The sequence below is a fragment of the Erinaceus europaeus genome, chromosome 6 (assembly GCF_950295315.1).
Source record: "Erinaceus europaeus chromosome 6, mEriEur2.1, whole genome shotgun sequence".
In the NCBI taxonomy this organism is placed as follows: domain Eukaryota; kingdom Metazoa; phylum Chordata; class Mammalia; order Eulipotyphla; family Erinaceidae; genus Erinaceus; species Erinaceus europaeus.
This window is the reverse complement of record NC_080167.1, coordinates 50,229,561-50,243,056: the sequence shown is the minus strand read 5'-3', so window position 1 is coordinate 50,243,056 and position 13,496 is coordinate 50,229,561. Positions and strand designations below refer to the sequence as shown.

The following is a 13,496-nucleotide window of genomic DNA, read 5'->3' as shown; positions in this document are numbered from 1 at the left end:
AAAAAAAAGAAGAAGAAGAAAGGACAGTAAGGGAAAAAATAAGGTGAAACTTGGACTTGGTGTGGTGTATTGCAGTGAAGGAAAGCACTCTGAGAAAGGTGGGAAAGGGACAGGATGAAGGATGATTGGGATGAGAGGTTGTGCCTGTTTGCTAAAGACGATACTGTAAACCATTAAAAAAATCTATCCAATAAAATTAAATAAAAAAACAAAGAAAGATCTCTTGTCTAAGAGATTTCCCATATACCCCCTGCCATCCATATGTACAGCTTTCTGCATCATTAGCACCTCCACCAGATGAGACCTTGGCTACAATAACTGTTGAACCTCCATGGACATGCAGTTGTCACTAGAAGTCTGTAGTTAATATGAGATGGTTTTTTCTTGGGTTGGAAATATGTGTCGTGACAAGCTTCCATTGTTATGGTTAGGATTCTTATATAATGATCAATTTGAAGGAAAAATTGATCTCATATATCATACTTACAAACAGGAACTTTAAGCCTGTCAATTTTATAGAAACAAAACCACATGACTAGATACTGCTTAAATTTGCTTTCTTTTTCTCAGACCTATTGGTATGTGAAATCTAAAATTCATCATCTACTATAATTATTGACCTCCCTTTTTATTTTCATGACTGTTAGACCAAACCATATGACCTATCAAAACATCATTTTCAGGGTTGGGAAGACAGCGTAATGACTATGCAGAAAGACTTTCCTGCCTGAGTTTCCGAAGTCCCAGGTTCAGTCCCCTGTACCAACATAAGCCAGAGCTTACTTCATTTTCATATAGTTCAACCTAATAGTGACTATTGCTAGCCAGCTTTGCCCCACCATTGTAGGCAGGCTTCATGAAAAGCTGAAATGTTATAGTAATAATTATACCGAAGTTTTCAGAATCTTTTTGAGGCTTGTGAAATATAGTAACTTATTTTAAAATATTTTAATCTTCAAATGGTAATTTTAGGAGGGTTCTGATAATGATGATGATGATGGAGAGGAAGAAGAGGAAGAGAATACAGATTACCTTACAGATTCCAATAAGGAGAATGAAACTGATGAAGAGAATACTGTAAGTATAGCTAAAAAAAATTTTTTTATTCTTGCATTGTGCAAAGAGGTTATTAAAAAAAAAAAAGATTTAAGACTCTCTCATCCAAAACATTACCATTAACTTTTCTGGTCCAACTTCTTATTTATTTATTTGGTTTTTTTTTTGTTTTGTTTTAATAAGGAGGTGATGATTAAAGGAGGTGGACTTAAGCATGTGCCTTGTGTGGAAGATGAAGACTTCATTCAAGCTCTGGATAAAATGATGCTAGAAAATCTTCAGGTATTAAATGTTGCTTTCTCCCAAAGCAGTTTCTCAATACAAAATACTATAGCACATTTAGTTCTGTAAAGCATGGCTCTCTGCTACCCAAACAGGATGAGAACAGGGAGATGAATGCACAATGGACTTAAAGTTATTCTTAAAAGCATATGTTACAGGAAAGGGGGCTAGGTGATGGTGCACCTGGTAGAGTACATGTGTGAGAATCTGGATTTAAGCCTCCATCCACAGCTTCAGAGAGGAAGCTTCACAAATGGTGGAACAGTGCTATAGGTGTCTTTCTCCTTTTCATGTCTCACCTATCAAAAGGAAGAAGGGGGAAGAAATGGCCCCAACAGCAGTTTGGAGTCATTGTGCATGTAACAAGCCCCAGTGATAACCCTGTTGGCAAAATAAATGAAATGAAAAATAATCAAATGTAAAAGGGGAAAAATGAGTGATAGAGACCTCAGGACTGACATAAAAGAGGTCCCCACTTCAATGCTTAGTATCACTGTTTGTCAGAACTTATCAGTGTTCTGGTCCTTCTCAAAAATAAATTAGTAGCATAATTTTTAAAAATCATGATAAAGCTAAAGGTGAGCTTCTTTAATATAGTGCCTGTTTTAGTTGTGAGGAAATATTTTAGTTTAATTAGTCCAGCCTTTTTAGAGGACTTTCTAATATACCTGTCAAATGAGCATGCCATTTAATGTAAAATTTACTCATAAAATTTTTCAAGTATATGAAGTCAGATATACAAAGAGAACATTGTAATTAAAGAGAAAGAAAAAAAGTTCCCTGTTGTCTTACAACATTCCCAATACACATTATACACAATGCAGGCCAAATCTGTACTTATCTTCTTACTTAACTAGTGTTTGAAGGCTTTGAGGGTAGAGATGGTCTTGAATTAATGTCTCCAAGCGTAACACCCTAAGTCTTCAGTGAAGGTTTGTTTAATTGAGTAATGTAGTGTAAATGTTAAAAACATTGGATACTAGCAAGTTATTGTAGACACTAGTATATTTTACAAAATCTTAAATGTTTGTACCTATTTTGTGTAAATTACTGCTAGCAACTAGCAGGGGAGGGATACTTAGTAATGTAACCCAACAATCAGATGGGGCCTGTTGTTAAAATTCCGGAAGGCTCTTTCCGGGCTGCCTTGCTTCATGGGCGGGTAACAGAGATGCGGAGACAACGGCTGGGCAGGGAAGCTGTATTTCTTTATTCAGGAACAACAATTCATAAACTAAGACAAACTAATCACCAAACAAAACTCTGCTGTCTCTTTGCGGCGGCGCAAGCACTCTTTTCTGTAACTCGGGAACTCTCCAACTCTGGCACTCTGGAACTCTCGTACTTGGGAGCCCTCTGAAAACTCTGGCACTCTCGAACTCAGGAACCCTCTGACTAACTCAGGAACTCTCGCACTCTCGAACTCAGGAACCCTCTCCCTTACTCTCGAACTCAGGAACTCTCCAACTCGGGAACTCTCGTACTTGGGAACCCCCTGAAACTCTTCCACTGTGGAAGTCTCTCTTACTCTGTAACTCTGGAACTCTCCAACTCTGGAACTCTCATACTGGGGAACCCTCCAACTCTGCAACTCTCGTACTTGAGAATTCAGGAACTCTCGAACTCTCGGACTCAGGAACCCTCTCTCGGGGTTTCTTGGGGCGGGGCCAAGCAGGCCCGCGAAATTAATTGGACTGATCCAATTCTCTTGGCGGGGGGGGGGGGGGGGGGGAGGGCTAGAACAAACCAATGTAAAGCATACGACAGGGGCCTAATCACAGATCAGCACATTATGACACAAGAGAACTGAAGAAGGATGGGTGCTGTGGGTGTAAATGACAGTGCACGGTGCATTCATTCCAGGAACGGAGATAGAGCATTTGGGTTTGGGATCTAGTAGAGTGATAAAGAGAAGTCAGATGGCACAGTTCTTCTGAACCACAGTGAGGGGTGTAGGGGGATGACTCCATGGTTTCACCTGTATTTCAAAAAGATGACACTGACTCTGATGATATATTTTAAGAAATAATATACTGAATGAATTGTTTGCAGGTTACATTTACCCATCTGCCTTATGCATCTTAGAGGATTTTTTTTTCCCTTTTTATCTTTCAGCAACGGAGTGGCGAGTCTGTTAAAGTACACCAACTTGATGTTGCTATTCCCTTGCATCTTAAAAGCCAGTTGAGGAAAGGACCTCCACTTGGTGGTGGGGAAGGAGAAGCAGAGTCTGCAGATACAATGCCTTTTGTCATGTTAACAAGAAAAGGCAATAAACAACAGGTAAGGAATTAATCACTCTATATTCATAATTGAAGTTGCCAATATGTTTAATAACTGCTAAATTATCTTTTGCCCACCAGGGAAAATGACTTTTTACACTTAAACTATTCAGTGGAGAATCGGGTGGTAGTCCAGCGGGTTACGCACACGTGGCGCAAAGTGCAAGGACCTATGTAAGGATCCAGGTTCACCCCCCCCCCCCCCGGCTCCCCACCTGCAAGGGCGTCACTTCACAGGCGGTGAAGCAGGTCTGCAGATGTCTTTCTATCCCCTTCTCAGTCTTCCACTCCTCTCTCCATTTCTCTCTGTCCTATCCAACAATGACAACATCAGTAGTAATAACTACAACAATAAAACAAGGGCAACAAAAGGGAATAAATAAATATTTTAAAAAGAAAGAAAAAGTATTCAATGGTAGAAATTATTACATCTACTATATGTATAGAAGAAAAATCTGAGCCCCCACCCCTATGAACATCTAATCTTTGACAAAGGGGCTCAGATTATTAAATGGGGAAAGCAGAGTCTCTTCAACAAATGGTGTTGGAAACAATGGGTTGAAACATGCAGAAGAATGAAACTGAACCACTGTATTTCACCAAATACAAAAGTAAATTCCAAATGGATCAAGGACTTGGATGTTAGACTAGAAACTATCAGATACTTAGAAGAAAATATTGGCAGAACTCTTTTCCGTATAAATTTTAAAGACATCTTCAATGAAACGAATCCAATTACAAAGAAGACTAAGGCAAGTATAAACCTATGGGACTACATCAAATTAAAAAGCTTCTTCACAGCAAAAGAAACCACTACCCAAACCAAGAGACCCCTCACAGAATGGGAGAAGATCTTTACATGCCATACATCAGACAAGAGTTTAATAACCAACATATATAAAGAGCTTGCCAGACTCAACAACAAGACAACAAATAACCCCATCCAAAAATGGGGGGAGGACATGGACAGAGTATTCACCACAGAAGAGATCCAAAAGGCCGAGAAACACATGAAAAAATGCTCCAAGTCTCTGATTGTCAGAGAAATGCAAATCAAGACAACAATGAGATATCACTTCATTCCTGTGAGAATGTCATACATCAGAAAAGGTAACAGCAGCAAATGCTGGAGAGGGTGTGGGGTCAAAGGAACCCTCCTGCACTGCTGGTGGAAATGTCAATTGGTCCAACCTCTGTGGAGAACAGTCTGGAGAACTCTCAGAAGGCTAGAAATGGACCTACCCTATGACCCTGCAATTCCTCTCCTGGGGATATATCCTAAGGAACCCAACACATCCATCCAAAAAGATCTGTGTACACATATGTTCTTAGCAGCACAATTTGTAGTAGCCAAAACCTGGAAGCAACCCAGGTGTCCAACAACAGATGAATGGCTGAGCAAGTTGTGGTCTATATACACAATGGAATACTACTCAGCTGTAAAAAATGGTGACTTCACCGTTTTCAGCCGATCTTGGATGGACCTTGAAAAAATCATGTTGAGTGAAATAAGTCAGAAACAGAAGGATGAATATGGGATGATCTCACTCTCAGGCAGAAGTTGAAAAACAAGATCAGAAAAGAAAACACAAATAGAACCTGAAATGGAATTGGCGTATCGCACCAAAGTAAAAGACTCTGGGGTGGGTGGGTGGGGGAGAATATAGGTCCAAGAAGGATTCAGAGGACCTAGGTTGTATTGTTAAATGGGAAACTGGGAAATGTTATGCATGTACAAACTATTGGACTTACTGTTGAATGTAAAACATTAATCCCCTAATAAGAAAGAAAAAGAAAAATTGAAAGAAAAAAAAGAAAGAAAAATCTTGACTTTTGCCAATTGGATTTTTTTTTTTTCCCTCCAGAGTTATTGCTGGGCTCGGTGCCTGCACCATGAATCCACCGCTCCTGGAGGCCATTTTGTCCCCCTTTTGTTGCCCTTGTTGTTGTAGCCTCATTGTGGTTATCATTATTGCCATTGTTGATGTTGTTCATTGTTGGATAGGACAGAGAGAAATGGAGAGAGGAGGGGAAGACAGAGGGGGAGAGAAAGATAGACACCTGCAGACCTGCTCCATCGCCTGTGAAGTGACTCCCCTGCAGGTGGGGAGCCAGGGGCTCGAACCGGGATCCTTATGCCGGTCCCTGCACTTTGCACCACATGCGCTTAACCCACTGCGCCACCGCCCGACCTCCCCTGTCAGTTGGATATTTTTAAATGGGAAAAGACAAAGTTTACATTTACCCATAAGTGTGTGTGTGTGTAAATTTAAACTGTAAGTAAAAAATAACAAATACATATTTGTTACATATAGGACTACCTGACTTTTATGAGGAGGGTTTAATTAGTAAGCTCAAGGTTGGAACGAAAAGTGGTATAGTGTTAGACATGTCTCAAGAAAATGCTCACCTACTAAGGTTTCTCTTATAAAATCAATGATTCTTTGATCCCTGGTTCTTTTCCCCCACTAACCTTAGACAACTTCCCTCTTCTTTTCACCTTACACATGATCCCTCACATCATTTTCCTGAGTACTTGCCACTCTTTGTTCTAGTTACTAAGGTTTCAGTGATGAACGGGTTCAAACCCCTGTTCTTGTGTGCTTATATACTGCTAAGGGACACAAACAATATTTGTGTAGATAAGGCCAGAGAGATTGTTTACTGGGTCAGGTGAGCCCTAGCACCACATGGGAGATGTTGTGGTTTCTCTCTCTCTACCTCTATATCTGAATAAAAAAAACAGCTCGGGTAGTAAAGTCATGCATGCATGCATGATGCCTGGCTTAATGAAAAGAAAAAAAAAAAAAGGATATTTGCAGATAGTGAACTGTGCTATGAAGAAAGTAAAGCCCAACTCTTAGCAACAACTATAGGATATCTCATATATTGCTAGTTTTATAAAAAGTATTTTCACGTTTGTGGAATCAATGGAATTAAAGAAGTTTTGTGTTATTTGGCAGCATTTTCCTCTAGTTAGGTGACACATATAATCATGGTGGATTTTACAGTCTTACAGTTGTCTCTCTAAAATGTGGTACACCTCAGTTTCCAGTACCTGGGATTGTCATTTAACAAATACTGTTTACTTACTTGGCTGTGTAGAAGACTTTGTTCTCTGAGTATAACATATTGGCAGTCAGTCGAAGTTCCTTTCCACTTGGGAGCTTTCACTTAGTGTTGGAAGACAGACAACTAAGAATAGATAGGTAATGCCAGACTGGTGAAAATCTGTAAAGGAACATATCAGTAAAACAAAATAAGAGGATAGAAAGACTAAGGTGGGGGGGAAATAGTGATAGGGAGGAAGATAGCTATTGTAGGAAGTTAAGGAAGATTTCAAATGAGGTGTCCTCTGTGGTACAAGGGGTATTCTCCCTCCTCACCAGCACAACCTCAAAAAAATTATATCTGAATTACTTTTTTTTTATTCTTTTTTCTTTTTATGCCTCCAGGGTTATTGCTGGTCCGTGCCTGCACTATGAATCCACTGCTCCTGGAGGCCATTTTTTCTCCCTTTTGTTGCCCTTGTTGTTGTAGCCTTGTTGTGGTTATTATTGTTGTTGATGATGTCATTTGTTGTTGGATAGGACAGAGAGAAATGGAGAGAGGAGGGGAAGACAGAGGGAGAGAGAAAGACAGACACCTGCAGACCTGCTTCACCAGCTGTGAAGCAACTCCCCTGCAGGTGGGGAGCCGGGGGCTTGAACCTCATCCTTACACTGATCCTTGCTCTTCGCACCATGTGCTCTTAACCCGCTACACTACTGCCCGACCCCCTGAATTACTTTTTATTTCTGCTTTCTCAAGTAATTTCTTGTTTACACAAAGGATCCACATTGTGCAGTAAACCATTATTTTTTGCTGTAGGGTAAAGTGAATCTCGAGATACCAAAACTTGCACACCAATTAACTTATGGGCTAGAGCACTGGGAAGGGTTTTCCATGTGACTTGTGTTGTGGTTAACTTAGTTTAAAGCACTGCTCTCTCTTTCAAGCACTGTCTTGCTAGTTTCTTTCCAGTCCTCAGTCTTCTTTATCCCAGACTTAAGGGTTACTGTCTTCCAGGGAATTTTTGCCCTTACCCATCTTCAGACCAGGGTTGAACTCTGGAATCACCCTAGTCCCCCATCGTCCTCTTAGTCCCTAGAAGAGGTGTTCATTTGTTTTGTTTCTTTTTGATTTTTTGTTTAGTCTGAACTTAGACCTTTGCCTAGTTTGTTGTACTCCGAGCACTGGAACTGGCTAGTTCATGACTGTTAGCACAATTCTCTAATCTCGGAGTTTTTGCTCTGCTTTTCTAGGGACTACATTATTCCCTGAGGGACTTGGGGATCCAGGATATAGTTAGCTGGGTAGATAGCACACCTTCTATACATGAGACCTTGGCTTTGACCCCCAGCACCAAGGACAGAGGTGGTGGGAAAGGAGGAGTAAATTATATGGATTGAGGGAGAGTGCTTTTTTTTTTTCTCTCCCTCTCTAAAAAATTGAGTTAGAAGGGAGTTTAGCATTATCTCACATGTAAGAGGAACTGGGTTTATTCCTTGGTACTAAGTAATAATAGTAATAAATAATAGTTCATTCTTTCCTCCCTTTTGTGAGGTACATATAAAAAAGCATTCTCAGTAGCACAGCGGGTTAAGTGCAGGTGGCACGAAGCACAAGGACCAGCGTAAGGATCCCAGTTCAAGCCCCTGGCTCCCCACCTGCAGGGGAGTCGCTTAACAAGTGGTGAAGCAGGTCTGCACGTGTCTGTCTTTCTCTGCCCCTCCCAAATTTCCCCTCCTCTCTCCATTTCTCTCTGTCCTATTCAATGACAGCATCGATAATAACTACAAAAGTAAAACAACAAGGGCAACAAAAGGGAATAAATAAGTAAATATAAATAAATGCATTCTATCTGATTAGCCCATACCCTATTTAGCTATACACTAAATGTAGGCGTTAAAAATAAGTTCAAACCTACCTTCAGAAAATGTGGAGGTGTTGTGGGGGGTGGGGGAGAATACAGGTCCAAAAAAGATGATAAAGGACCTAGTGGGGGTTGTTTTGTTATATGGAAAACTGGCAAATGTTATGCATGTAGAAACTATTGAAGTGGTGAGCTTTATCTTAGTTGATCCTTGGCATTGCATATATCAGAGTGTGATATTCTGATTCTCCCCTCAAAAAAAAGTGAGAGGTTAAGAGCCAGGCAGTCGCACACCTGGTTAAGCACACATATTAGAGTGCACAATGTTGCAGGCTCACGCTCCTGGTTCCCACCTGCAGCTTTGAGAGTGGTGAACCAGGGCTGCAGGTCTCTCTGTGCCCCTCACTGTCTCTCCTTCCTCTCTCAATTTCTCTCTATCCCTACCCAATAAATAAATAAAAATTAGTTTAAAAAAGAGGGAAAAAAAGTGAAAAGGAAACAAAGATCATGAACCTTGAAAAATATTCATTTTTTAACAGTCCTGAATTCTAAGTTTTGTGGACCAAAATTAGACTTTGTATTTTATTTTATTTTATTCATTTATTTTTACCAGAGCACTGTTCAACTCTAGCTTATGGTGGTGCAGGGAGTTGAGCCTAGGACTTTGGAGCCTCTTGTGTGAGAGTTTGTTTGCATAACCATTATGCTACCTACCTCCACCCAGACTTTGCATTTTAAAAGGAATATTTTTTATTCAGACTGTATATAGATTATATACTGTATGACTTAGATATTTATATGAAATAAAGAATGACAGCCTTTATTTGTTAAACTGAAATTTCATTTAAGGGAACAGTTATTTAGTAATGCTAGTGAACATGAAATAAATGCTCACAGTACTTGGTTACTGAGTAAATTTTCAACTCATAGACTTTGTGTATAATTTTAGGAACATTATTTGAAGAAACATTACTGGTATTTTGTGGGCTAAAAAAAAGTTTATTTTGTTTTGCTTTTTATTTCTTTATTTGACTTTTGGGTGTTGGCCTTTCTAGTGCAACATTTTCCCCCCTTCTAGAAATGTGTTGCCTTACAAGAATCTCTAGTCTGTAACTGAAAGATCTCTTTGTGTACCAAATTTATGCTCAGAAATAACTTTCTTCTGTAGCCATTAGAAAAGTACTGAAGTAATGAGTGGGTGGAAAGAAATGAGAGTAGAAAATAAAGGACAGTGTAGTTAATGATTTCTTTCTTTCTAGATTAAGTTTATGAATTGGAATAGTTAACTGAGATATATACTTGACCTTTAAACCAATAATATTACTGTATTAGAGCCATATTTAGAACACCTTTTTTTTTTTTTTTAAGATTTTACTTATTAGAAAAATAGGAAGAGAGAGAGAGAGTGAGAGAAAGAACCAGACATCACTCTGGTACATGTGCTGCCAATGAGAGTCCAATGCTTTATCCACTGCACTACCTCCTGGACCACTATAACACCTTTTTAATGTATCAGATACATAATGTACTTAATATTTGTAAACAGCTTGTTTTGCATCTAATATTTAAAAGGACTCATGATTTGTTATATATATATTTTGACTGGAATAGTTATGCTTATACTAATGCTTGTGTATATGCACAGATAAGTGTATTTTTTAACATCAGCTACAGTTAAAAGCTTTGTTTACTTGTGTTTGTGACAGAGAGAAGAGGGTGGGGAGAGTAGAGAAGGAGCAAGAGACAAACCAGAGCACCTGTCAGCTCTGGCACATATGGTGCTAGGGACTGAATCTTCAGAGGTAGTTCTATATTTCTGTTTCTACCTGTTGGTTATCAAATCCCATTCTGCTAAGAAGGTGATTTTTTTCAAAATTGCTTCTTAAAGCTACTCTGCTAAGTAATAGAAGCTGGACTTTATAATGGGTTTGTTGTATGAATCAATATACATAAACTTTTAGAAAGTGCAGGCTGATTCATATTGACAGAAAATAGGACAGTGGTTGCCTGGTTCGTTGAAATAGTAAAGAGAAAGAGATGGTTTGCAGAGAAACAATAAGAACCTCTGGGAATTGATGGATCTATTCATTACCTTAGTTACAGTGAGTTGTTCTTGAGTTGTGCACATGTCGTAGTCAATCAAATTGTACATTTTACATGTGTGATTTATTGTATTTGAAGTGAATCTCATTAAAGTTGTTTTGGGTTTTGTTTGTTTTCCCCCCACCCCACCAGGGTTATCATTGGTACTCACTGTTGGCACACAAATCCACTGCTCTCAGCAGCCATTTTTTTCTTTCTTTCTCTCCCTCCCCACCATTTGATAGAACAGAGAGAAATTGAAAGGAGAGAGGGAGAAAGACACTTGCAGATCTGCTTTACAGCTTGTGAAGTGTGTCTCCCTTGTCCCCCCCTGCAGTTAGAGAGTGGAGGCTCAAACCCAGGTCCTTGTGCATGGTACCATGTGCTTAAACAAGTGTACCAACACCCAGTTCTTAAAATTGTTTTTTGAAAGAGGTGGTTTTGAGTTTACAGAATCAAAAGTATTGTTGCAAGGAGTACCTATTAACTACTATGAGGAAATGAATTCAAAATTAACTCATTGCGCAAAGCGCAAGGACCAGCATAAATATCCCGGTTCGAGCCCCCGGCTCCCCACCTGCAGGAGGTTCACTTTATAAGCAGTGAAGCAGGTCTGCAGGTGTCTATCTCTCCCCTTCTCTGTCTTTCCCGCCTTTCTCCATTTCTCTCTGTCCTATCCAACAAGGATGACACGAATAACAACAACAATAATAATTACAAAAATAAAAAAATAAGGGCTACAAAAAAAAAGGAATAAGTAAATGTTCTTTAAAATCTTTAAAAAATCTTTAGGTGGAGGGTAAATAGCATAATGGTTATGCAAAGAGACTCTCATGCCTAAGGCTTCAAAGTCCCAGGTTCAATTCACTACACCACTATAAGCCAGAGCTGAGCAGTGCTCTGGTTTAAAAAAAAAAAAAAATTTAAAAGCTCATTAAGGAAAAGAGGTGAATTCTGTTAGGCTGATAGCTGAATGATACCTTAAACATATTTAGTTATCTACCATGTTAAGTATGAAATGCATCTAACTGGATTTGTAGATAATTAAATTAATTAATTAATTTTTATTTACTTTACCAGAGCACTGCTCAGCTCTGGCTTATTGTGGTGCGGGGGATTGAACCTGGGACTTTGGAGCCTCAGGCATGAGAGTCTCTTTGCATAGCCATTATGCTATCTACCCCTACACAATAATTTAATATTTTTCTCCTTAGTATACCTGACCTAAAGTCCAAATATTACATTTCCAAAAGAATGTTGACTAGCTAAAATGCATCATAAAATAGAATATCTAAGAAGAGATATCTGAGATAACACAAAGAATCATTGTCACCTTAAGACTTAAATTAATCAGAAAGCTTATGCAGTGTTAAGCTTTACTAATATTGATAATTTCAAGAATACAAACATTCAGAAAACATAGGTCAAGCAGACGTCTGGTTTGGGATCCTCTCAGTTTGCTAAGTTCTTTATCAGCGGTACCTTTCACTGACTGTATTAGAGGATTTCTCAGTGAGGTATGTAAATCATACACAGCAGAGAGAATTCTGGTTATGACAAAAAAAAAAATCTCCTTAGGAGTTGGGTGGTACAAAGCACAGGGATCCTAGTTCAAGCCCTCAGCTCCCCACCTGCAGGGGAGTTGCTTCACAGGTGGTGAAGCAAGTCTGCAGGTGTCTTTCTCTCCCCCTCTCTGTCCTCCCCATCTCTCTCCCCTAACAACAGCGACAACAATAATAACTACAACAACAGTAAAAACAACAAGGGCAACAAAAGGGAAAATAAATTAATTTTTTTAATCTCCTTTTTATTAATAGTTATATAGCTTAACAATTTCCAGGGAGCCATGACCCATGGTTTCATAAATTTATCTGGGTTTATTTATTTGTGTAATCCTAAATCAGGGACCCCTGTTTAAACAAAAAAAATCTATAGATAAGAAGAAGCAAATCTCATAGGTCAGTTGTCTCCACAAGATAGATGCATCCAAACCTGGTGCAGGAAGGAGGACCTTCTTGTTTTTTTTCCCCCATTAAGATTGAACTTGATGGTGTCCTTTAGTAGAGTAATATTTTTATTTATTTTTAGATTTATTGATGGACGAGAGAGAGGAGCCCCAGAGCATCACTCTGACATACACGATGCTGGGGTTCAAGCTTGGGACCTTGTGGTTGAGAATCTAACATTTTATCTACTGTACAACCTTCCATGTCATTTAATTCACCACCTTACTATATATTTGGAATCTTTTATCACTACCCCTCAATTTCTTTGGTTATTTATAATGCTTTTGTTATATTTTATTCTCAGTTCAAGATCCTTAATGTGCCCATGTCATCCCAACTTGCTGCAAATCACTGGAACCAGCAACAGGCAGAACAAGAAGAGAGGATGAGAATGAAAAAACTCACACTAGATATCAATGAACGGCAAGAACAAGAAGACTATCAAGGTATAACCTCAGTAGTATCAAAGTTGTCTACCTCTGCCTTTTCCTGCTATGTCTGTATGGAACTTAGCTTGAGGAGTTGTTTTTTTAAAATTCCATAGTCTCTTCATAGTTCTTTCACTTTGTATTTATAAAAATCTGTGATTTTCATCATATTTGCCTAGCTTAATTATTCAGTCAGATTTCATACAGTTAGAACTACATTTACGGAGAGTCGTGCCTCAGCGGATTAAGCACACGAATCCCAGTTTGAGCCCCCGACTCCCCACCTGCAGGGGAGTCTCTTCACAGGCGGTGAAGCAGGTCTGCAGGTGTCTATCTCTCCCCTTCTCTGTCTTCCCCTCCTCTCTCTGTTTCTCTCTGTCCTATCCAATAATGACGACATCAATAACAACAACAGTAAAACAAGGGCAACAAAAGGGAATAAATA

At 39.1% G+C, this 13,496-nt stretch overlaps 1 protein-coding gene across 2 annotated transcripts in view; it reads left to right on the top strand.

Moving 5' to 3' along the window:
• The window catches only part of UPF2 (UPF2 regulator of nonsense mediated mRNA decay), a 202,412-nt gene that overhangs the window by 80,992 nt on the left and 107,924 nt on the right, over positions 1-13,496 (top strand). For both annotated transcript variants that reach the window (XR_009550246.1, XM_007524619.2), the window contains exons 17-20: positions 973-1,077; positions 1,240-1,338; positions 3,454-3,621; positions 12,928-13,069. Coding sequence is in view for 1 of the 2 variants with exons in the window: in XM_007524619.2 (XP_007524681.1) it covers positions 973-1,077; positions 1,240-1,338; positions 3,454-3,621; positions 12,928-13,069 (514 nt within the window). In the remaining variant the exon portion in view is untranslated. The remainder of the gene's footprint in view (positions 1-972; positions 1,078-1,239; positions 1,339-3,453; positions 3,622-12,927; positions 13,070-13,496) is intronic.